The sequence below is a fragment of the Populus euphratica genome, unplaced genomic scaffold (assembly GCF_000495115.2).
Source record: "Populus euphratica unplaced genomic scaffold, PopEup_1.0 scaffold243.1, whole genome shotgun sequence".
NCBI lineage: Eukaryota > Viridiplantae > Streptophyta > Magnoliopsida > Malpighiales > Salicaceae > Populus > Populus euphratica.
Window position 1 is genome coordinate 166,897 of NW_011500122.1, and position 18,143 is coordinate 185,039.

General features: G+C 32.1%; 2 protein-coding genes, 1 long non-coding RNA gene and 1 pseudogene across 3 annotated transcripts in view; 2 read left to right on the top strand and 2 right to left on the bottom strand.

Annotated features, from left to right (window-relative positions):
• Positions 1 to 3,280: 3,280 nt before the first annotated feature.
• LOC105110166 (putative UDP-rhamnose:rhamnosyltransferase 1) lies at positions 3,281 to 4,850 on the bottom strand (annotated as a pseudogene).
• A 3,400-nt stretch (positions 4,851 to 8,250) lies between these two features.
• Positions 8,251 to 9,458, top strand: LOC105110140 (uncharacterized). Its single transcript, XR_839411.1, has 2 exons — positions 8,251 to 8,331; positions 8,405 to 9,458. It is a non-coding gene; the product is annotated as an uncharacterized LOC105110140 (long non-coding RNA).
• A 3,738-nt stretch (positions 9,459 to 13,196) lies between these two features.
• On the top strand, positions 13,197 to 14,764 carry LOC105110141 (uncharacterized). The gene is made up of 2 exons (XM_011005080.1): positions 13,197 to 13,802; positions 14,255 to 14,764. The coding sequence occupies exons 1-2, from the start codon at positions 13,370 to 13,372 to the stop codon at positions 14,311 to 14,313; spliced, it is 492 nt and encodes a 163-aa protein (XP_011003382.1). The 5' UTR covers positions 13,197 to 13,369; the 3' UTR covers positions 14,314 to 14,764.
• A 1,269-nt stretch (positions 14,765 to 16,033) lies between these two features.
• Positions 16,034 to 18,143, bottom strand: part of DYT1 (basic helix-loop-helix (bHLH) DNA-binding superfamily protein) — a 4,133-nt gene continuing 2,023 nt past the window's right edge. Inside the window, exon 5 of the mRNA XM_011005112.1 lies at positions 16,034 to 16,248. Within this exon, the coding sequence (XP_011003414.1) occupies positions 16,034 to 16,248 (215 nt within the window). The remainder of the gene's footprint in view (positions 16,249 to 18,143) is intronic.

Genomic DNA, 18,143 nt, shown 5'->3' on the forward strand with positions numbered 1-18,143 from the left:
TTTTTTAAATAAAACCAATAAATCTAATTATACAAAAGACATGCATATTCAAACAAATCATTAATAGTCATTACATCTAAAACAAGGATCAACTTTATTATTTTCTTTTTAAGAAATCAGAAGCTAAATTGTTATTTTTACAAGGGATTCAAAAGCCCCTCTTAATTAGAAAACAAAAAACAAATTAACTCTTTATCTTAACTTTTTCTGTCAACACCGGAATCACTTGCTTACAACTCCAAACAAACACCTTTCCAGATTCAAGGATTGTTATTTCTTTTTGTTAAAACCAAAGCATACCATTGCATGCATTTTTTTCCTCTAATAATAACACCTCTCTCAATAATATTAACTACAAAGTCATATTAACTACAAAGTCATCATTCCTAGACCCATAAAAGAACCTATGTTGAGCTTTTTCTTTTAAAAATTTTGTGATAGAATTCCTTCTTTCTCTTTTTCATTACCATAATACCAACACAGTAATCAAGCGATTACATAATCATAAAACTCATCTGACAAATCGTAATGTTAATCTTTTTCCAAACACCTGGTCATTGTTTGTCTAAATGAACTAATGGAGTCGGAAAAATCAATAAGATATAGAAAGTAGAAAAAGTAAAGTAGAAAAAGTCATGAGAGCTTTGGGTTGGAGGATCTATAATAGGGAAGGAAAGAATGAGAGGGAAATAAGACTCAGAATAAATGAAAGGAAAATAAAGAATAAAAAAAATATGCGGCGGCTTTTCATGAGAGGTGTTAGGTTAGGGTTAAGGTAATTTATATCCTTTTTAGATTAAACTGGTTTAGTTTATAGGTTTCATTTGTAAAACCAAAACCGAATCAATTAGATTTTATAATTTTAAAAATCAATTTAATTAGTTTTTTATCTTGATTTAATTTTTTTCAGTTAATTTTTCTTTAATTTTTTCAGTTAATTAGTTTTTTTAAACATTCCTAGTATAGTGTTAATTAAATGAAGCAAAGCGGGAGGAGAAAGAAGCTTACCTGGTGCAGCTGGAGGCAGAACTGGCGCTTGGGGACGAAGATGATGGTGCTGCTGAAGGGTCGGTGCTACTCTCCTCTTCAGTTCTTCATCTATTCTTCCTTCTCTTCCCCGGTTCGTCCCTGTATCTCTCTCCTGGAGTGCCCTGTTTCCGGTGCAGTGGCTGCTGAAGAGGAGCTCTGGAGCTGCTGCTTCTGGAGACGACGAAGATGGTTGTAACGCTGGTGGTGACTCCTACTTCTTTCCTTGGTCTTCCTTCTGCGTTTCCTCTGCTCAGGACAACAACGATGGTGATGAAGATGTTAGGTGCTGCTGGTTGAATGGAAGCTTTCTCCTCTGGTTTTTTTTTTTTAGTCTTTGTGTTTGGCTCTGTTTTTTTCTGTTCCCCTTCGCGTCTATCCTTTCAAAAGGGGGGTGGTGCAACCGGAGACGAGGTTGGCGCTCCTAAGTTGGCTGGCCAATGCTTCTCTCTGTTTCTGTCTCTCCAGTCTTCTCTCTCGGTCTCTCTCTCTCGGTTCCCCTCCTCTCTCTTTTCTTTTCTGTTCTGTTATCTTTCTCTGGCTTTTTAGCCAGAGAATGCCACCGTTACCCAGGTAATAAAGTGACTGTTATTGCGGGATTAATGGCGATGCATCGTTGGGCATCCCTTTTTTTGGCTCGGGTGAAGAAGATGAACAGTGTTGATTGCCATTTGCGTTTCGGTCCTTAACGTTTTGAAAGTTTTGTAATCAAGCTCCCTGGATACAATTTAATTGGACCCCTGTATTTTATCACCATTTACATACTGATCCTTATACTTCATTTCTTGCAGTTTTAGCCTGAATCAGCCCCCAAACTTTAGTATTTCTTCAATTAAGCCCCTGATTTCATAAATTAAATTAATTCCAAGTTCAATTAAGTCCAAAACTTATAAATTATTCAATTAAACTTTTAATTTGGTTAATAAAATTAATTCAAAATTTAATTAAATTCCAAAACTTCCAATGATGTCCCCTAACCCAAGTTTTAATTCATTTTATTAATAAAGGTCATTTTTCTCTCTCTTTTATTTTTTCAAAAAAATTGCCTTGCGTCAATTTCTTTCAACGAGTCATGCCATGTGTTATTTTTTAATGGCCTATAATTCCACCTGTCATATGTTGGAAAATTTAACTGAATCCTATAAAGGGACCACATTAAGAAAATCTCAAGAGCATCGCAACCAAGAAATAAAAAAAATATATAGAAAAGGGGACATATTAATGTCTGTTGGCACAACGGTTGAACCGTAGTTTTTTATTTATATTTTTTATGATTTTGATAAGCTGATATTAAAAATAAATTTTAAAAAATTAAAAATATTATTTTAATATATTTTAAAATAAAACCACTTTAAAAATAATTTTTACTATACTTTTAAACAGACTTTTAATGTGTTTTTAATAATATAGTTCCATCAATTTTTTAAATTTATTTTTTAATTAAAAATATATTTTTTATAATTTTTTTATATCAACATATCATAATAATAAAATATATTTAAAAAGCATCTATTTGAAAAACATTTAGGTGAAAATAATTTGAAAAGTAGAAGTTATCTAGAAACACTAAAAAATCTAAAAATAAATGAGATAATACTAATGATCATGTTTTGAAATTCAACTACACTTATAACTTGATTCATAGCTTCAGTTATGGGTTTAGCATAACAATATATAGATAAATGAGCTAACTTATATCAATTTTTTTAATGATATTGTTTTGAAAAGAAAACAAAAAATAGTTAATTAAGCCTTATTCAAGTTTTAACAAGGACACCTAAATTACAAGTTAACTTGTTAGTTATTTGGGTTTGTTAAAGAGTTTAACTATGTCAACTACATGCCTGGTTCGAAAGAAAACTAGCCCATTCTAGTTTGTGGGTCGTGACCCGCTAGACGGTCGGGTTTCACAACATTATTATTAATACTTGGTTTATCTAAATTACTTTATATTGTGCGCAGAATTATATATTTCGTTACAGACATTGGCTTCTCTAATGTTGATAACAGTATGATTTAGATAATGGTGGCACCTTTTGTTTTAATTTGGATAGATTAAAAGTGATCTTATTACACGAAACAATCAATCAGTTCCAAAGTACACGCACAAAGGAAAGCTGATACAGTAAAACCAGACAGACGGAGGAAGAGCCAACTATGTAATGATGGCAGAGGTAAGCCTCAACAGCTTGACAAAGAGACAAATATTAAACAATAGCAGGAACAAGTTGGAAGAGGTTGTCTTTTGTTTTCGTTAACACCACTTTTCAAGTAGTTGATAAAACCTACCAAGATAAGAGTCCTGATGCAACTCATGATTCCCAGAAACTGCTGCAGCTTCACTTGTATTTGTCCTATATTTTTTTCCTTGCTAAGACACCGTAGCTAGACCATAGCATTGGTTATAGCGTCCCTGCTAAAAGACACATCTCCATTTCTGTCTACTTCCACAGACAAGTCTTTCTCAACTAGAAGCCTTGCATAAAGAGGTTGATCGATGATGAAAGGTAACACTACAAGACAATGTCCATATTGCAAAGTCTCTATCACAGATCCCCAACCACTGTGAAACAGAGATCCCCTAATTGATGGGTGCCATAAAGTCTCCATCTGTGGTTCCCATCTCATACACACAATTCCTCTGTTACTCGTACGCTCAATAAAACCTGAAGGGAGAGCATCAACATCATTATTAACTCCACTAGGTTTCCTGAGAGACCAGACAAACGGCAATGGCCCGATAGCTCGAGTCCATAAGCTATCTCATTCCATAAGCTATCTCATGTATTTTATTTTTATTTAGCTTAGTCTTGCTCCCAAAATCCACAAACACAACAGAATTTGGTTTCTGTTCACCAAGCCAAATGAACATCTTCCTCCATGACTCGTCATTAACCGTTGCTCCTGTTTCCGGTCTCTCGGGGGTTATTTATTATTTCGATACTCCTACATTTAAAAGAAAACATCAATCTTTTGGTTATGTTACTTGTATTTCCAGTCTCTCAGAGGGAGTAAACCTACTGGAATCCTGGTTTTCCACGTAGTTTCTCATAAAGATTAATGTACTCGCCTTCAAATTCATTGCAAGTACGTATGGCCAATGCTTGACAAACATGAAGAATCCTAGCAGTCCTTTCCGCATCTGATATTCCTGAAGCATTATCTCCATAGAAATATCCTGCGTGGAAGCCAGTAGCCTCATGAAGCTTGAAAGCCATTGAGGAGGGAAAGTCAAACCATTCTAGTGGTTTTGTCAAACTGTCAGGTGAGGACCGGAACCTTTGCTGGCCATCTCCAACAAGATAATGTAGAGGCCACATGAATGCAGCTGTTGAAGCTGAGTATGGAGAAAATACCATGAGCGAGACATCATGTGCTTGGGCTATCTCCACCACCCAATGAACAATAACATCAGCTATGATCCAGTCCGCTGATTCTGCACCTTCTGGCAAGAGATCTTTGTCGTTTAAGTTCTGCAATGGAATTTCCACTAGGTCAATAAGGGGAATGAGGTTTGGAGGGATTTTGGGGAGACGTTGGATGCTTTTTGGCGTTGATATGAAGGATATTTTTGCTCCTGCTTTGGCTAAGGCAATGGAAAGTTGAAAGAATGGCATGATGTGGCTAAAGGCAGACCATGGAACCACTACATGAAGATCTACAGCCATTTTTTCTTTCTTTCTTCTTATTACTGTACTTGAGCTTGAGCTATAAGCCCTTGCCGCCCTCAAATGATATAATTCCATTACCTTGGTGTGTTTGAATATATAAAAGATAGGGCCAACAATACAGCCATACTTGTCGAACTATAGAAATCAAGAGACTTTGACAACAATAAGTATGAGTCGTTTTATACCTGTTTTCCTTTGCTTTTTTATCACTATATCTGAGCTTCAGCTATATTCACTTGCTCGCCCTCAAATACATGATTCGATACATGTTATATATAGAAATAGGAGAATCTGAAATTAATGGGCTATAGTGTTTTTCCAATGATAATATATATGTGGTGTCCAATACATAATTTTGAATTTCTTATACAAATGCAGTTTTATGCCTTGCTCTGAACTTAGAAACATGGGTCTTCTATGATCACATTATCAAAAGCCAGGAATATAGCTTCTCTATCTTCTTTGTCTTCTTTTTTTAATATTTTATTTATAAGCAATTTTAATTTAAAAAAATAATCTAAAGAGTTAAGTAAATGATTGTTTCAATTGCATTAGTTCCTCGCTCAGTTGCACTATGGAATGATAAAGAGTAATTTTTTTTATCCACATATTTTTTCCATAATTGGGCCCTTTCATATTTATTTTATTTGAGACGGTCCTTGATGTTTTTTTTCTGGTGAGCTAGGTGTGGGTTTTTGGTGGAGTGAAAAAAAAGATATCTTGTTATTATTAGGTTGATACTTTGAAAAGGTATTTGGTTGTTTTTTAAAAAAAAAAATTAAAACTAAAAGGTCTATAATTAAACATTATAAAAAAATACAACCATTTTTCATCCTTCGAAGGAAGAAAAAAAATCATGGCACAAATCTAGCATGTGTCTTTTACATAAGTCAGTCATTTTTTATCTCATTTGCTCCATTTAGTTCTAGATTCTAGAGTAACTCTTCAATTGTATGCTGAAGTCTATCATACCTAAACTTGAATCCTCTTCTCTCGATTTAACCTATCTTTCTATACCAACTCTTTAATTTGAGAGTAAATTTCATCAAACTCAAATCTAATATTGATCCAAACAAAGAGAGTATAAAAGACAGGGAAAAAAAAAGATATCTAGTCAATCGAGTTAATAAATTGTATTTGTATCAATAATCCAAATTATAAATTTAACAGTTATCCTAGGTTAATAAGTGGTGATCTAATATGTCCTATCTCAATTATAAAAAATAAAAAAACAATATCAAACTGAAATTTTTTTTGAGCCAGCCATATTTGTATCGATTGTATAAGCTACTTTTAAACCCACCTAATTGATTGAATTATGTCGTAACAACTTATACATAATTTAATTTTAACCTCAATTTAAACAAAGAATCAAGTCAGAAAGTTTTAGAGTTAACCCACTAGAACAGGTTTAATGATAATGTCATAGAATTTGCTACAACTTGCTCGTTTTAATGTTTTTAAATTTTTTTAAAAAATTTCCATGCAACATTGTCATTTAAATGTTTTTAGTTAAATCGAGTTTTGACCAAGTTTAACTTTAAATGTTATAAATTTATACATGTTTTAAAAAATAAAATGCTAAAAAGAATATAATTAATATTTCAAATTCATACCTAGACTTTTATAATTTGGAAGTGGTTGTACTAGATAGAGTTCATATGTGTGTTTATATATAAATTGACTTCTAAAGGTACACAACAATTATTTATAGAAATTATTTATGATTTGAAAGTGATTGATGAGGTTTTTTTTTCATATTCGGTCATTCTACACAACAATTTTTTATTTTTTTTCGTAAATAAAGAATTTCCTAATACTTAAGTTAGAAAAATTAAGGATGAGAATGGTGCATGAGAGGAGAATAATGATCAAAATGCAAGAGAATAATTTTATAGAAATTTTTTATGTGTTTCGATCATTCAAGTTATGTCTTATACATAAGGATCCTGGGGTATTTATACACTCCCAGATCATTTAAATCATATGAATTTGCCATGAAAAGAGTAGGGTTGCAAGCACGAGAGAAATCATTCAGGACATTTGCTTTGCCATGAAAACCGTGCATCACACCATTAAAATAAAATGAATTGTTTATGTAGCGAGCTAACTAACGTGGCAAAGTCTTCCGTAGAAGCCTCGCTGACAACTGGTGAGGCGGTTGGATCGTGGCCCAATAGCTGGACCAAACAGCCCCCAAGCTGTCTGATATTTCTCTCTTTTTGTAGGCCTTCTAGCTCGGCCCTCTCTCTTGAGCCTTGGGCCCTTTAGTTCGGCCTCAAAATGTAAGATTTGAGTTCAGGAGCTTTTCATGTCTGAAGTAATTGCTTACCACCGTGGTTATCAGACTCGATTGGTTAGCCTGCTTAGAAGTCAGGTCTCGAGCAATATATATTGCTTCGGATTAATTTAAATTAATTTTAAAAAATTAAAAAAATATTTAAAATTTTAATATTTTATATGAAAATATAAAATAAAAATCCATATGAATATATACTAGACATATGATAAATAATAAAATTTTAAAAATTATTTCAAAAGTATTTAATAAAATTTTAAAAATTATTTCAAAAGTATTTTATTTTACATTAAAAGATTTTTTTATTCTACATTAAAAAAACTTTATTTTTTTATGTGAATATAAAATATACATTACTAAAAAATGTCAAATTCCACATTAAAAAATTAAAAAAAATTACTATTTATACAATAAAATTTAAAAAGGATTAATAAATAACTAAAAAAATATAAAAGAAGAAAAAAACCCATTAAAAAAAGGGGTCTTAAAAAGGTTTTTTTAGTTACCCAGATCACAGCTACAATCAGGTTTTTACTTATTCCAGTCTTTATTTTATTTGGACTAGTCCAATCATCTAATCAATTGGATTCTGAATCAACCCAAACCGGTCCAGATTTAGTAACTATACTTACCACTTGTTATCCTCTTGTGGGTTAACCGTCTTCTCATTATAATGTCTTGTTAAGCTTACAGCTTGGATGATACACTCCTTTCTCAATTCATCCTGTTGAACTTCGATGAAACTTTCCAGTTGGTTAGGTAACAACGTTCTGTAGGATTAACCAATGATAATGACAGACCAACCAACGAAAAAAGAACTTGCTCCTTGTAGTTTTCCTAAGCTTATAAAGTTGATTCCTTTTCTGTCACATCCATGTCTAACTTTCACACCTCTGTTCTTCCAAAGCGACCTTGAATTTATTGTCCTTTTCCATGGAAGCGTATGCACACGCATCTTTTCTCTAAAATGGCTTCTTGGTTGGTTCATTGCAAATATCTGAATTGCTCCCGCATTTGATAATCACGAAGGAAGATTCAATTAGGTGGGCTATTAATGCCTAACAAATATATCCTCTTTCTTATCAGATAGGGATTGTATGGTTCTTGTACATTGACAATTGCTCGGTTTTGTGAATTGAGCTGTTCAAATGTGCAGATAAGCTGTGTTTCTCTTTTGTTGATATTCTTATATAGATCTGATTAGCTTATGGAAAATGGTTGCTCGAAACACCATAACATATTATGATTTAGTAGCTGATGATATTAGTTGAGGCAGATTGATCATTGGCCTACAGCTCTGCTATGATGATGATTATCAGAGTCAGTACTTTAACGGTGAGTCTCTCGAACTCCTTACTATAATGCAATGGTCCTGTCCCAGATCATGATATTCAGTGGCTTATTCCAGCTACAACTATAATGAGCACCAATTGTATGCCCATGATCGGCTTCCTTACCATGCTTTATTATCGTGTCTCAAGTTTACACAAGAATTGCATACTCTGCCTTTACTTTCTGTGAGCCTGTGCGAATTGAGAATGATCCGGATCCTTGCTATCATGAACCGTCGCGGTTCATTGTCTCATATAAGGTCTCGGAGTTTAACGAGACTGATTTCGAAGAATACGATCCAACTGCTTTCGGTGGTGGCTATGATCCTGCTGCAACTTACGGAAAACCTTTTCCTCCGTCGGACAAAATTTGTTACCCCAGTTCAACGCCGGATCCGAATGCCTTATCATTAAATGGCGTCTCCTATGGATCGATTACAGCACCTCAATGAACCGGCTCCGAAACCTTGAAGTGAAAGGAAACCGCTTAGGCTTCCTGCTATTGAAGCAGCGCCGCTGTCCCTTGAACATAGCAATGGCAAAGGAAATTCCTGAGAGAAGTCTCTAGTCTTGCATAAAGGTGAAGAAAGTGATGAAAACGAGGGTGATCATCACGATTCTTAGCCTGGCTATGATACTGGATATTGGAATGGATCAAGTGGAGAACTTGGTTATGAGTATGGCCAGGAAGTGCCACAAATTCCATCAGGATATGGCTTAGAAGCAATGGACCAGCTTTGTGAAAGTTATTTGGTTACTGGCCTTGTCTTTCTAGGCATGCTAGGAATGACAATGATCGTCAACAAGCTACAGATTGTGGAAGTTATGGGAACCAAGGAAGGGGACTGCTGATTATCTATTTGGAAGCTCAAATCCTTATGCTGAAAGAAGGGATGCAGGCAGCAGCTATGGGAATGCTATATATGTCCATGGGAGGCATTATCAAGAGGAACCTCTCTGTTAACAGGTCAAGTATGTTGAGGATTCATGGTCAGCTTGAGCATGTTGCACGGTCATTTGTGCATCTTCTTGAATAATTCATCCATTCCAGCCAAAAGGGCGGGGTTTTAGGTCGTTTAACAAAAATGGGTCTTCAATAATGGACCTTAATAATCTGCAAAGGCTTCATCTCATCTTCAAAATCCAATAGTTACAAAGCCGAACTTGAGATTCGACCCAACACAAATCCTGATTACGTAGGTTTTCAAACTTTTTTTTTTAACAAAAGTAAAAACAATATCATTTAAAAAGGAAAATTCTTAAAAACAATCTTGAAGTTTTGATCATATTGACTAGATTATGAGTCTACTTGGAATTAATCCTCTTATTTTTTTTAATAAAATTCAGATGAGATTAACATGCCAAACCTTATAACAGTAATAGTGGGAAAATTGAGTTTACTGTATGCATATTCTTGGGTGGCTTCTATAGTTATCGGGGACGGGGTGGTGATTGCTGTTTGGGCAGAGGCCAACCGGTATTTGCATGGGCCACGAGAGAGTTGCCATAAGGGAAGCAGTCATCATTAGAAGTAATTGATGGTTAAACGGTAATTAAGGACATCGAAGTCAAACTGGTATAATAGTCTGAGACTCAAGCATTGAGTACGTTACGAGTAGTCTTAGATCATTTCAATTCCTAATTCAAGTTGAGATTTTAATCAAAAAATTTGTTTGTTTAAGCAACGTGGATGTACTTTTTAAAAATTTGATTTTTTTTTCAAATTAATTTTTTTATATTTTAAAATTGTTTTGAGATGTAAATGTTAAATATATATTTTTTTAAAATATTTTTTTGATATATTTTTACATTACATATATTTTTTTAAAACAATTATTAATACAATAACAAGCATTACCTCATCCATTTGATATATTTTTACATTACATATATTTTTTAAAAACAATTATTAATACAATAACAAGCACTATCTCATCCATTTAGACCATAGACCATATGGATGATAATCTAAAAATATGTTTGAGATGTTACGGGAGAAATGTATAAAAGAAACTTAACTTGACAATAACAAAAATTGTATTTTATAATGTATGATTATTACTAGCATTAATTTACAATAAAAAACAAATTAGTTTTTCAAAATATAAATAGGGTATTGTAAGACATGCCAAATTCAAAATGTGGAAGTCCAAGAGATCAGATTTAAAACTATTGAGCTGAGAGATCATGACCTGACCATAATTATTAAAGAAAGAAGGTGTAGGGAAGGCTAGTAGGAAAAATAAGAGGGTGAGGGGGGCATGGTGGGGTAAAGTCAAAAACAATAGAGACATGAAAATCAAATTCATGCACGAAAATATTATCATTAGAGAGGAAGAAAAGGTCATAAAGGGAAGGAAAGTGGATCTTTATCGCTATGATTATGAACAGAAAGCTTTGTTAATCGATATGGCAACCAATGGATTAGTACTATCATATAATATAATGTAATACAATAAAGCTTTAAAGCACTCGATTTGTCTTTTTAACTTGGAGAACTTTGGGATGCCCGTGTATTAAAGAAGTCTTAATCTCCCATTAATGGTTGATTGGTTGCCCTTAATTTACTCTTAAGGGAGGCCATCTGCATAGTTTTTAATTGAGAGAGATATCCCTTGGGCTTGCACCATGGCCAACAAGATGTGGTCTAATTAATATTTAAGTGTGATTAGCAGCCGTGGTTATTTTTTAAATAATATTTTGTATTAAAATATATGTTAATATATTTTTTATTTATTTTTAAAAATTATTTTTAATATCAATATATCAAAATAATTTCAAAACACTAAAAATATATTAATTTCAAATTAATAAAAAAATTAAATTTTAAATTTTTTTAAAATATTTTTAAAACACAAAAACAAAAAAAAAATCATATTTATTTTTGGACAAAAAATAATGTAATTTGGTAAATGAATAGGTTACCGAAGGTCAAGGGTTTTTTTTGTAAATTTCAACCCCTTTAACAAGTCAATAATAATGAATTTATGTTAATAAAATCATTCTAGTGTTGGCTAATGTGGTCATTTGTTAATGATTTTGCTCGGTAAATGAGTTGAACTTAAGGAATATGGTGATAAATATTGTTTTAAATTAGTTGTTTTAGTTTGTAGATGATAAATATTATTTTAAATTTTAAGTTAATCTAAAATATATATATATATATATACACATATATAAACATATTTTAATATGTTATGTTATTTCCAAATACATAACTTATCGAATTGCATTATTGAGAATAGCATGATCTACGTAACTCATGATTGGCTCGATAATATTTTACTACAAGGCAATATATATATATATATTGTGTTTAATTAATCAAATTAGACGGACTTCGTCAAGAATATTAATTTGTCAACATTGACCACCAAATTAAAAGATCTTAAGCCAAATTCAATAAAAAAAAGAAAAAAGAAACTGACATTAATGATAAACGTTGTCGTTTTCTTAATGTACGTTTTTGGAAAACATGATAAACATGACATGTCACATCCACAAGAAGCACCCTTCTTTGTACAGTCTTGATAAATATCCTTCTTATAAAATATTTTTATTGGTAGTTGTAATTTTCACTCAACAAACAACCTGTCTTTTAAAATATTCTTAAAATTGTTTTTTTAATCTAAAAATATTAAATTAATATATATTTTGGAAGGTTTTGAATGATTTTTATGCTATTTCATAGCATATACTAAATTAATATATATTTCATAAATCTTTTCTCAAGAGACTCAATTATCGAATTGATACAAATATAAGGACTAAACTGTAAGTTTCCCCGCAAACCATATTTGCCATATAGGGAAAAAAACCATGGGAGACAAGAGAAGTGCTTTTCGAATCTCGTAGTATCCACCATGCTCGGAGCAGCAGTTTCTTCCTCTTTCTTTTCCTCATCATTTCTTGCCCTTTTGCCAAGTGTAAGCTTTCTGTGTTTAGATGCTTTCACCTCTCCTGTTGTTAGGCACAACATCCTCTTTGGTCCCAACCTCACTTGACTCGCTACCAAATTTTATGTCTCCCTCATCACCCCTTTGTTCTTTATTACCAATGTCCCTCTTCGTATCCTGTCTTGCTTACTTGACTTATTTACCCTTCTAGTATTGTTACCTTAGAAGTCTCCTATTATTTGTTAAAAATATAGGCATGCAAAATCATATGCTCCTTGTGTAGTGGTGAATAAGATTTGTATCAAGACTAAAATCATTAAATGTTAAAATTTAGAGGGTGTTCCATGTAGCTTTTGCTTTTAGATACTTTTGAAAAGTAAATTTTACTTGTAAAAAATATTAAACTATAATGTTTTTTAATAGTTTTGATTTTTTGATATCAAAAGTAAAAAAAAAATCTAAAAATAATTTATTTTGATATATTTTCAAGTAAAAAATTATTTTGAATAAATTTAAAACAGAGTTTCAATCATGTAAAAAACATTAATTTAATGTTTATATACAAGTGAAATATGAAAAAAAAGTTTTTCTCCTCAAATTTTGTACTTGTTTGAATTAACTTTGATTTTTATCAATGGTGTATAATTAATATATACTAAAAACTACTATATGCAATAATGTCTAACAATTTAAAGTATATACATACGAATATGCATAAATATATTACTACTATTTATTCGGATCATAATAGAAAAACGAAACCTATCATATCTCTTATTGGATAAACATTGTGTTATTTTCAAAAAGGAAAGGGCCAATATCCATCAAATCGGACCAAATCATAATCTCAAAAAAAAAAAGAGAGAGGTCATTTAAGTAATTTTGTATAATTAACATTGAACCCACCCAAAAGAAGGTTTATCAAATCAAGGGCAATATGGACAACAAATCTCGCCAGCACATAATTTGTAAAAGGCCTCCTCCCACCAGCCTTACATCCACCATCGTCATCACAAAAACTCACTGCCCCAGACTCGAGCTGAGGCGAAGTCCTAAAAACCTGACTTGAAAAACCTCAGACAACACCCATCCATCTGTTAATCTCTCTGAAACTCTGTACTTCATCTGTACACATAAACCTTAACAATGTCTCTGACACAAGTATCTTTCCTCCCTTTCTTTCTCTCCCTTATCTTCCTCCTCTCCACCATCACCACAACCACATCCACTTTACAAAACCTCCTTCAAAACCACGGCTTACCAGGTGGTCTCTTTCCAAACAATGTCAAGTCCTACAGTCTTGACCAAGATGGTCGCTTAGAGGTGCAGCTAGATGGTCTATGCATGACTAAGTATGAGACAAGAGTGGTCTTTGACAGTGTGGTTAGAGCCAATCTCAGTTATGGCGGGCTTATGGGGTTGGAAGGACTTATACAAGAAGAGCTTTTTCTTTGGCTTCCAGTCAAAGGTTTTGAAGTAAATGATCCATCTTCTGGGCTGATCTCTGTTGATATTGGTCTTGCTCATAAGCAGCTCTCTCGTTCTCTCTTTGAAGTTCCTCCTGTTTGCAAGCCTCAAGGTAATTAATTAATTTATGGGTTTAGCGCTTCTTTGATTTCTCTTTAATGGGTTTTTCTTAATTTATTTTAGTTTTGCTTGGATTGACTTGAATTCTGATTAGATTTTGATGAGTATTTTTCTTCAATTCCTCTGTTTTGTCTCCTTTTTGGTTTTTAATCTCACTCTAGTCCAGAGAAAGATATAAATGGAAAAAAAATGCTGTGATCCTCTCATTCTGGATCATGAAAAAAAATGAATTGTACACACTCAACTTGAAATGTTCAAAGTTCAAACAATTAATTGTTCATTTCGGTGAAAAGAAAAGGAGGATTTTATATTTTTATAAATGGTGAAAATTTTTCTTTTTTCGGAATTTAGCAAATTTGTTTCTTTTAGTGGAATTTCTAGAAAACATTTTGAAATTGAATATTGGAAAGCTAACTGAGAGATTAATTATGTGAAATATTGCAGGGGCTGCAGATCTATTGAAGAATTTTGGAAGGAAAATTGGAGTTCAGTTTCAGAGATGAAAAAAGGAAGAACCAAATTAAACTCCTTCAAATTGAGACAGAACTTTCTCTTTCTCTTTCTCTTTTTGTTTTTTGTTTTTTTCTTTTCTTTCTTGTTTGGATGCTACATAGAGCCTGTCAAAAAGGAAACTGGGGGATAAATGGAGGAATCAAATGGCAAACTTTTGGAATTCTTAGATTCTTAACTGATAAAAATATTTAATTACTTAAAAAAGATATTCAATGATTGTGCTGGTCTGTTATGTTCTTAATGTTTTGCTGAATTTGAAAGGAACGGTTGTTCGCATCTGAAGACAGGGAAGCTGATGGGATATTTGAAATTTGGTGTGCTATATTAGTCCTAACTAGCTCTGTGAATTTATAGCTATAAATTAGGCTAGGAAACACTAAATTCCCCAGAAATTATGTCAGGGAATGATTAACATAGCTAGCTGCATTTACTTCTTTGTAAGATAAGGAAAATTGGCTGCATCTCCCTCCCTCTCTCTACTTTCACTAAATCATTGTTATTTTCTTCCTAGATTTGATTTGAAATAGGGACGACAAAAATAATATTTTTTACTTATTTATTGGAAGGTATATTTGACTTTGTGTTACACAATGGAAATTGTTACATATTGGAATTGTTAAATTCGAGATTATACTATTAAATTTCAAAGATCAAGGTACAAGGATTCGCCTACTTATGGCGAAAAAAACATGGATATGGAGGCGTATGTGAAATTTCAAGACATGAAAAAAATAATAAATTAAACAAAAGGCTGATTTGGAGTACGATTTCTTGTGGATCCAAGTGGGCACCAGCTTGCTTGAGCTAGAAATCCCAAGACCAATTCACATGCAAACGGCTAAAGATATTATTCTATAGATTTGAATTCTTTTATATATATATATATATATATATATATATTGAAAGTATATAGTCAATGACGTACCGTGGCTTCAGTCTTGTCTTGTCTTGTTTTTTAAACTTGCTATCGGGGTGGGGGTGGGGGTGGGGGTGGATTGGATTCTTATTTCCATGATGAACGGCACTGTGCTTTAATTTGTTTTTGATTTAAAGGTTGCTTTAAACCTACAAATCATCCATGTTTCGGCACACAACTAATGGTTGCTGACAATTTACTTGGGAAAAAAAATCACAATTCTTGCTTAGAAAATAGAAAGGGAGACAAGGGAATTGATGCACGAGTCAATTTGGTTATAAATCGATATGGATCTTCTTATATTTGAAAAATCAAAATATTTTAAAAATTAATGGAACTCAAAAGCTTATTTATGTACTTTGAGTCAACTCAATTTTTCCTTGATGTTCTCTTGAATATGTGAAATATGAATTAGCAATCTGAATTAGAAATTTAGTCCCACAACTCTCATCATGCCTGGATCCATGTTTATCCAGCACAATTTCACTGTCAAGTCGATTTTCCAGCTCATTGGAATTGCATTGTTCGTGTCATTTGCTAGTTGGGAATTTGGTAAGAGCAGTGATTAACGAAGAAAGTATCCATCAATAGTTTCTTCCATTTAAGACAAAATAATGTAACGATTTGTACTGTGTAGATCTTACATCATCATCTTCTCAAAATTTCAATAGTTTCTAGGATTCCTTTTTTCCTGAATCCTGAAGACAAGATAAGTATACATTAGTTAAGTAAGCTGAATCCAACTAACCAATAGCTATCTCCAACTTCAAAATTCTTTGAAGAGAAGGAAGAATTCAGGCATCCCGGATTTGGTTTCGTCTCGTGACACGAATGTAACACAAAACCACTGCAACAATGGCTACCAAGAATCCACCAAGAATCACATCTCCCCCAGCTTCAGACTTATCAGAATGATGTCTTGCTATCCGCCTGATCCAGGGACTTGCAGGGATTGCCACCCCACCTTCAGATGGTGCTGGACTTGGAGCTGCAGGTTGCTGCGGTAATCCTAACATCGACAGATCAGCTAGCACAATGCCAAGGAGAAGAAGCCTAGCCATCAAATTACTTGATTATTTCTGTGGCAATTCTTAAATATGTGGATGGAAATCTTGATCTCATTATATATCCATCCACCGAGACAGCTTTAGATTTGGTCTTCGCTGTCAATATAACAAGAGGATTACGTAAGCAATGTTTGGTTTGAAAAGTTCGGCAGAGTGACTCCATAAGTTGGACTGTGGATCTCCACGCAATATAGGGAAAGTGCTTCTGGGGGAGGTTTATGTAGGGAGATATATAGATGAATTCAACCATTCGAGGACTTGAATCTTAGGGAGAAGTTGAATTCCACCATTCGAGGACTTGAATCATAGACAGAATGTTGGGTGCCAATGACCATGAGTACTTTACCATTGCCTCCTGTAATCTCGGGTTTCGAATCCCATTGTTTATCATGTGGGATTTGACTACGCAGGTCTGCTGTCTTGATTCTTTAATTATTAGCACTTTCTCGAGGGCTATAATTAATTTACTTTCAATCAATTATAGATCATTGTGTCTGTGCTTAACAGAAATCCTGTGTTACGTAGTCTGTCTGCTGTTCTTATATGAGCTTCGACTTGAACCACCATGTCTATGAAAATCAGAAGGAAATGAGTCATGAAACTTGGCTTTGCAATTAAGGTAGTGTTTAGTATTAATGAAGATGTCTTTTTAAAAGTATTATTTTTTTATAAATTCATTAAAATAATATTATTTTTATTTTTTAAAATTTATTTTTAATATTCATACTTTCAAATAATTTAAAAATATAAAACAATTAATTTTTTATAAAACAGGGTATTTATGCGTGGTTCCCTCACAACTTCTAAGCAAGCATTTAAAAATATAAAATATTTATTTTTTAAAATATTTTTTACTTGAAAATATATTAAAATAATATTTTTAAAATTATTTTTTATATCAGCATATTCAAATAATATAAAATTATTAAAAAATATTAATTTTAAATAAAAAATAATTTTTTTTAATTCTATACAAAAATATTTTTAAAATATATATGAAAGTTTGAAAATTCACTTTCATTTGTTGGACTGTAAATTTCTTTGCAGTAACTGACCACACGGAAGGTGGCGTGTGGAAAAATTTCCACATCCTAGCGGTCAGTTTAGGAGTTTAGTGTGATGTGATTGATATTACATTTTATTTAAATTATAATTTTAAAAATATTTAATTAATAAATATATATTATAATTAGTTTTATAGGAGTCTCATTAAAAAATTTATTTGAAAACTTCATTAAGAGAAAGTTGCAATTTATATATATTTTTTAAAATCTTCTTTTTAAACTGTAACAACAAAAATTAATGGTATACAGAACACATATTAGAAGTTGCCACGGGCTATCCATCAAGTGTTTGAAGGCAAATTTAGAGAGTTTAGAAACAAAAAAATTATTTGATTTTAAAGAAAAATGGAGTAAGGAAAAACAAAATTAACACTTTCTTTTCAAATATAATATTTCTCAGTTCAGAAAATTGAAAACCAAATTTTCAAATTTGTACTAAGTTTTTTAAAAAAAATTAGAGATTTTTCAGTTTTCTCTTAAAGTTTTCCGAGGCTTATTAAATGAAGAATAAACATTAATGATACAATTTTTTTTCCAATAATTAAGGATCAAATTTAGACCCATTTGTTTCATGAGAAATTATTTTTTAAAAATTATTTAAAAATTATTTTTATATTTATTTGTTATTAGAAAAGTTGTTTAATAAGATTATTTTTTAATGAAAATAAAATTTAGCTTAGTTTTCATAAAAGTGTTTTATTTTATTTTAGATAAAAAATACTTTACAAAGTTGTGAAAAATTTTAAAATACAATTTTATTTGTTTATTATATA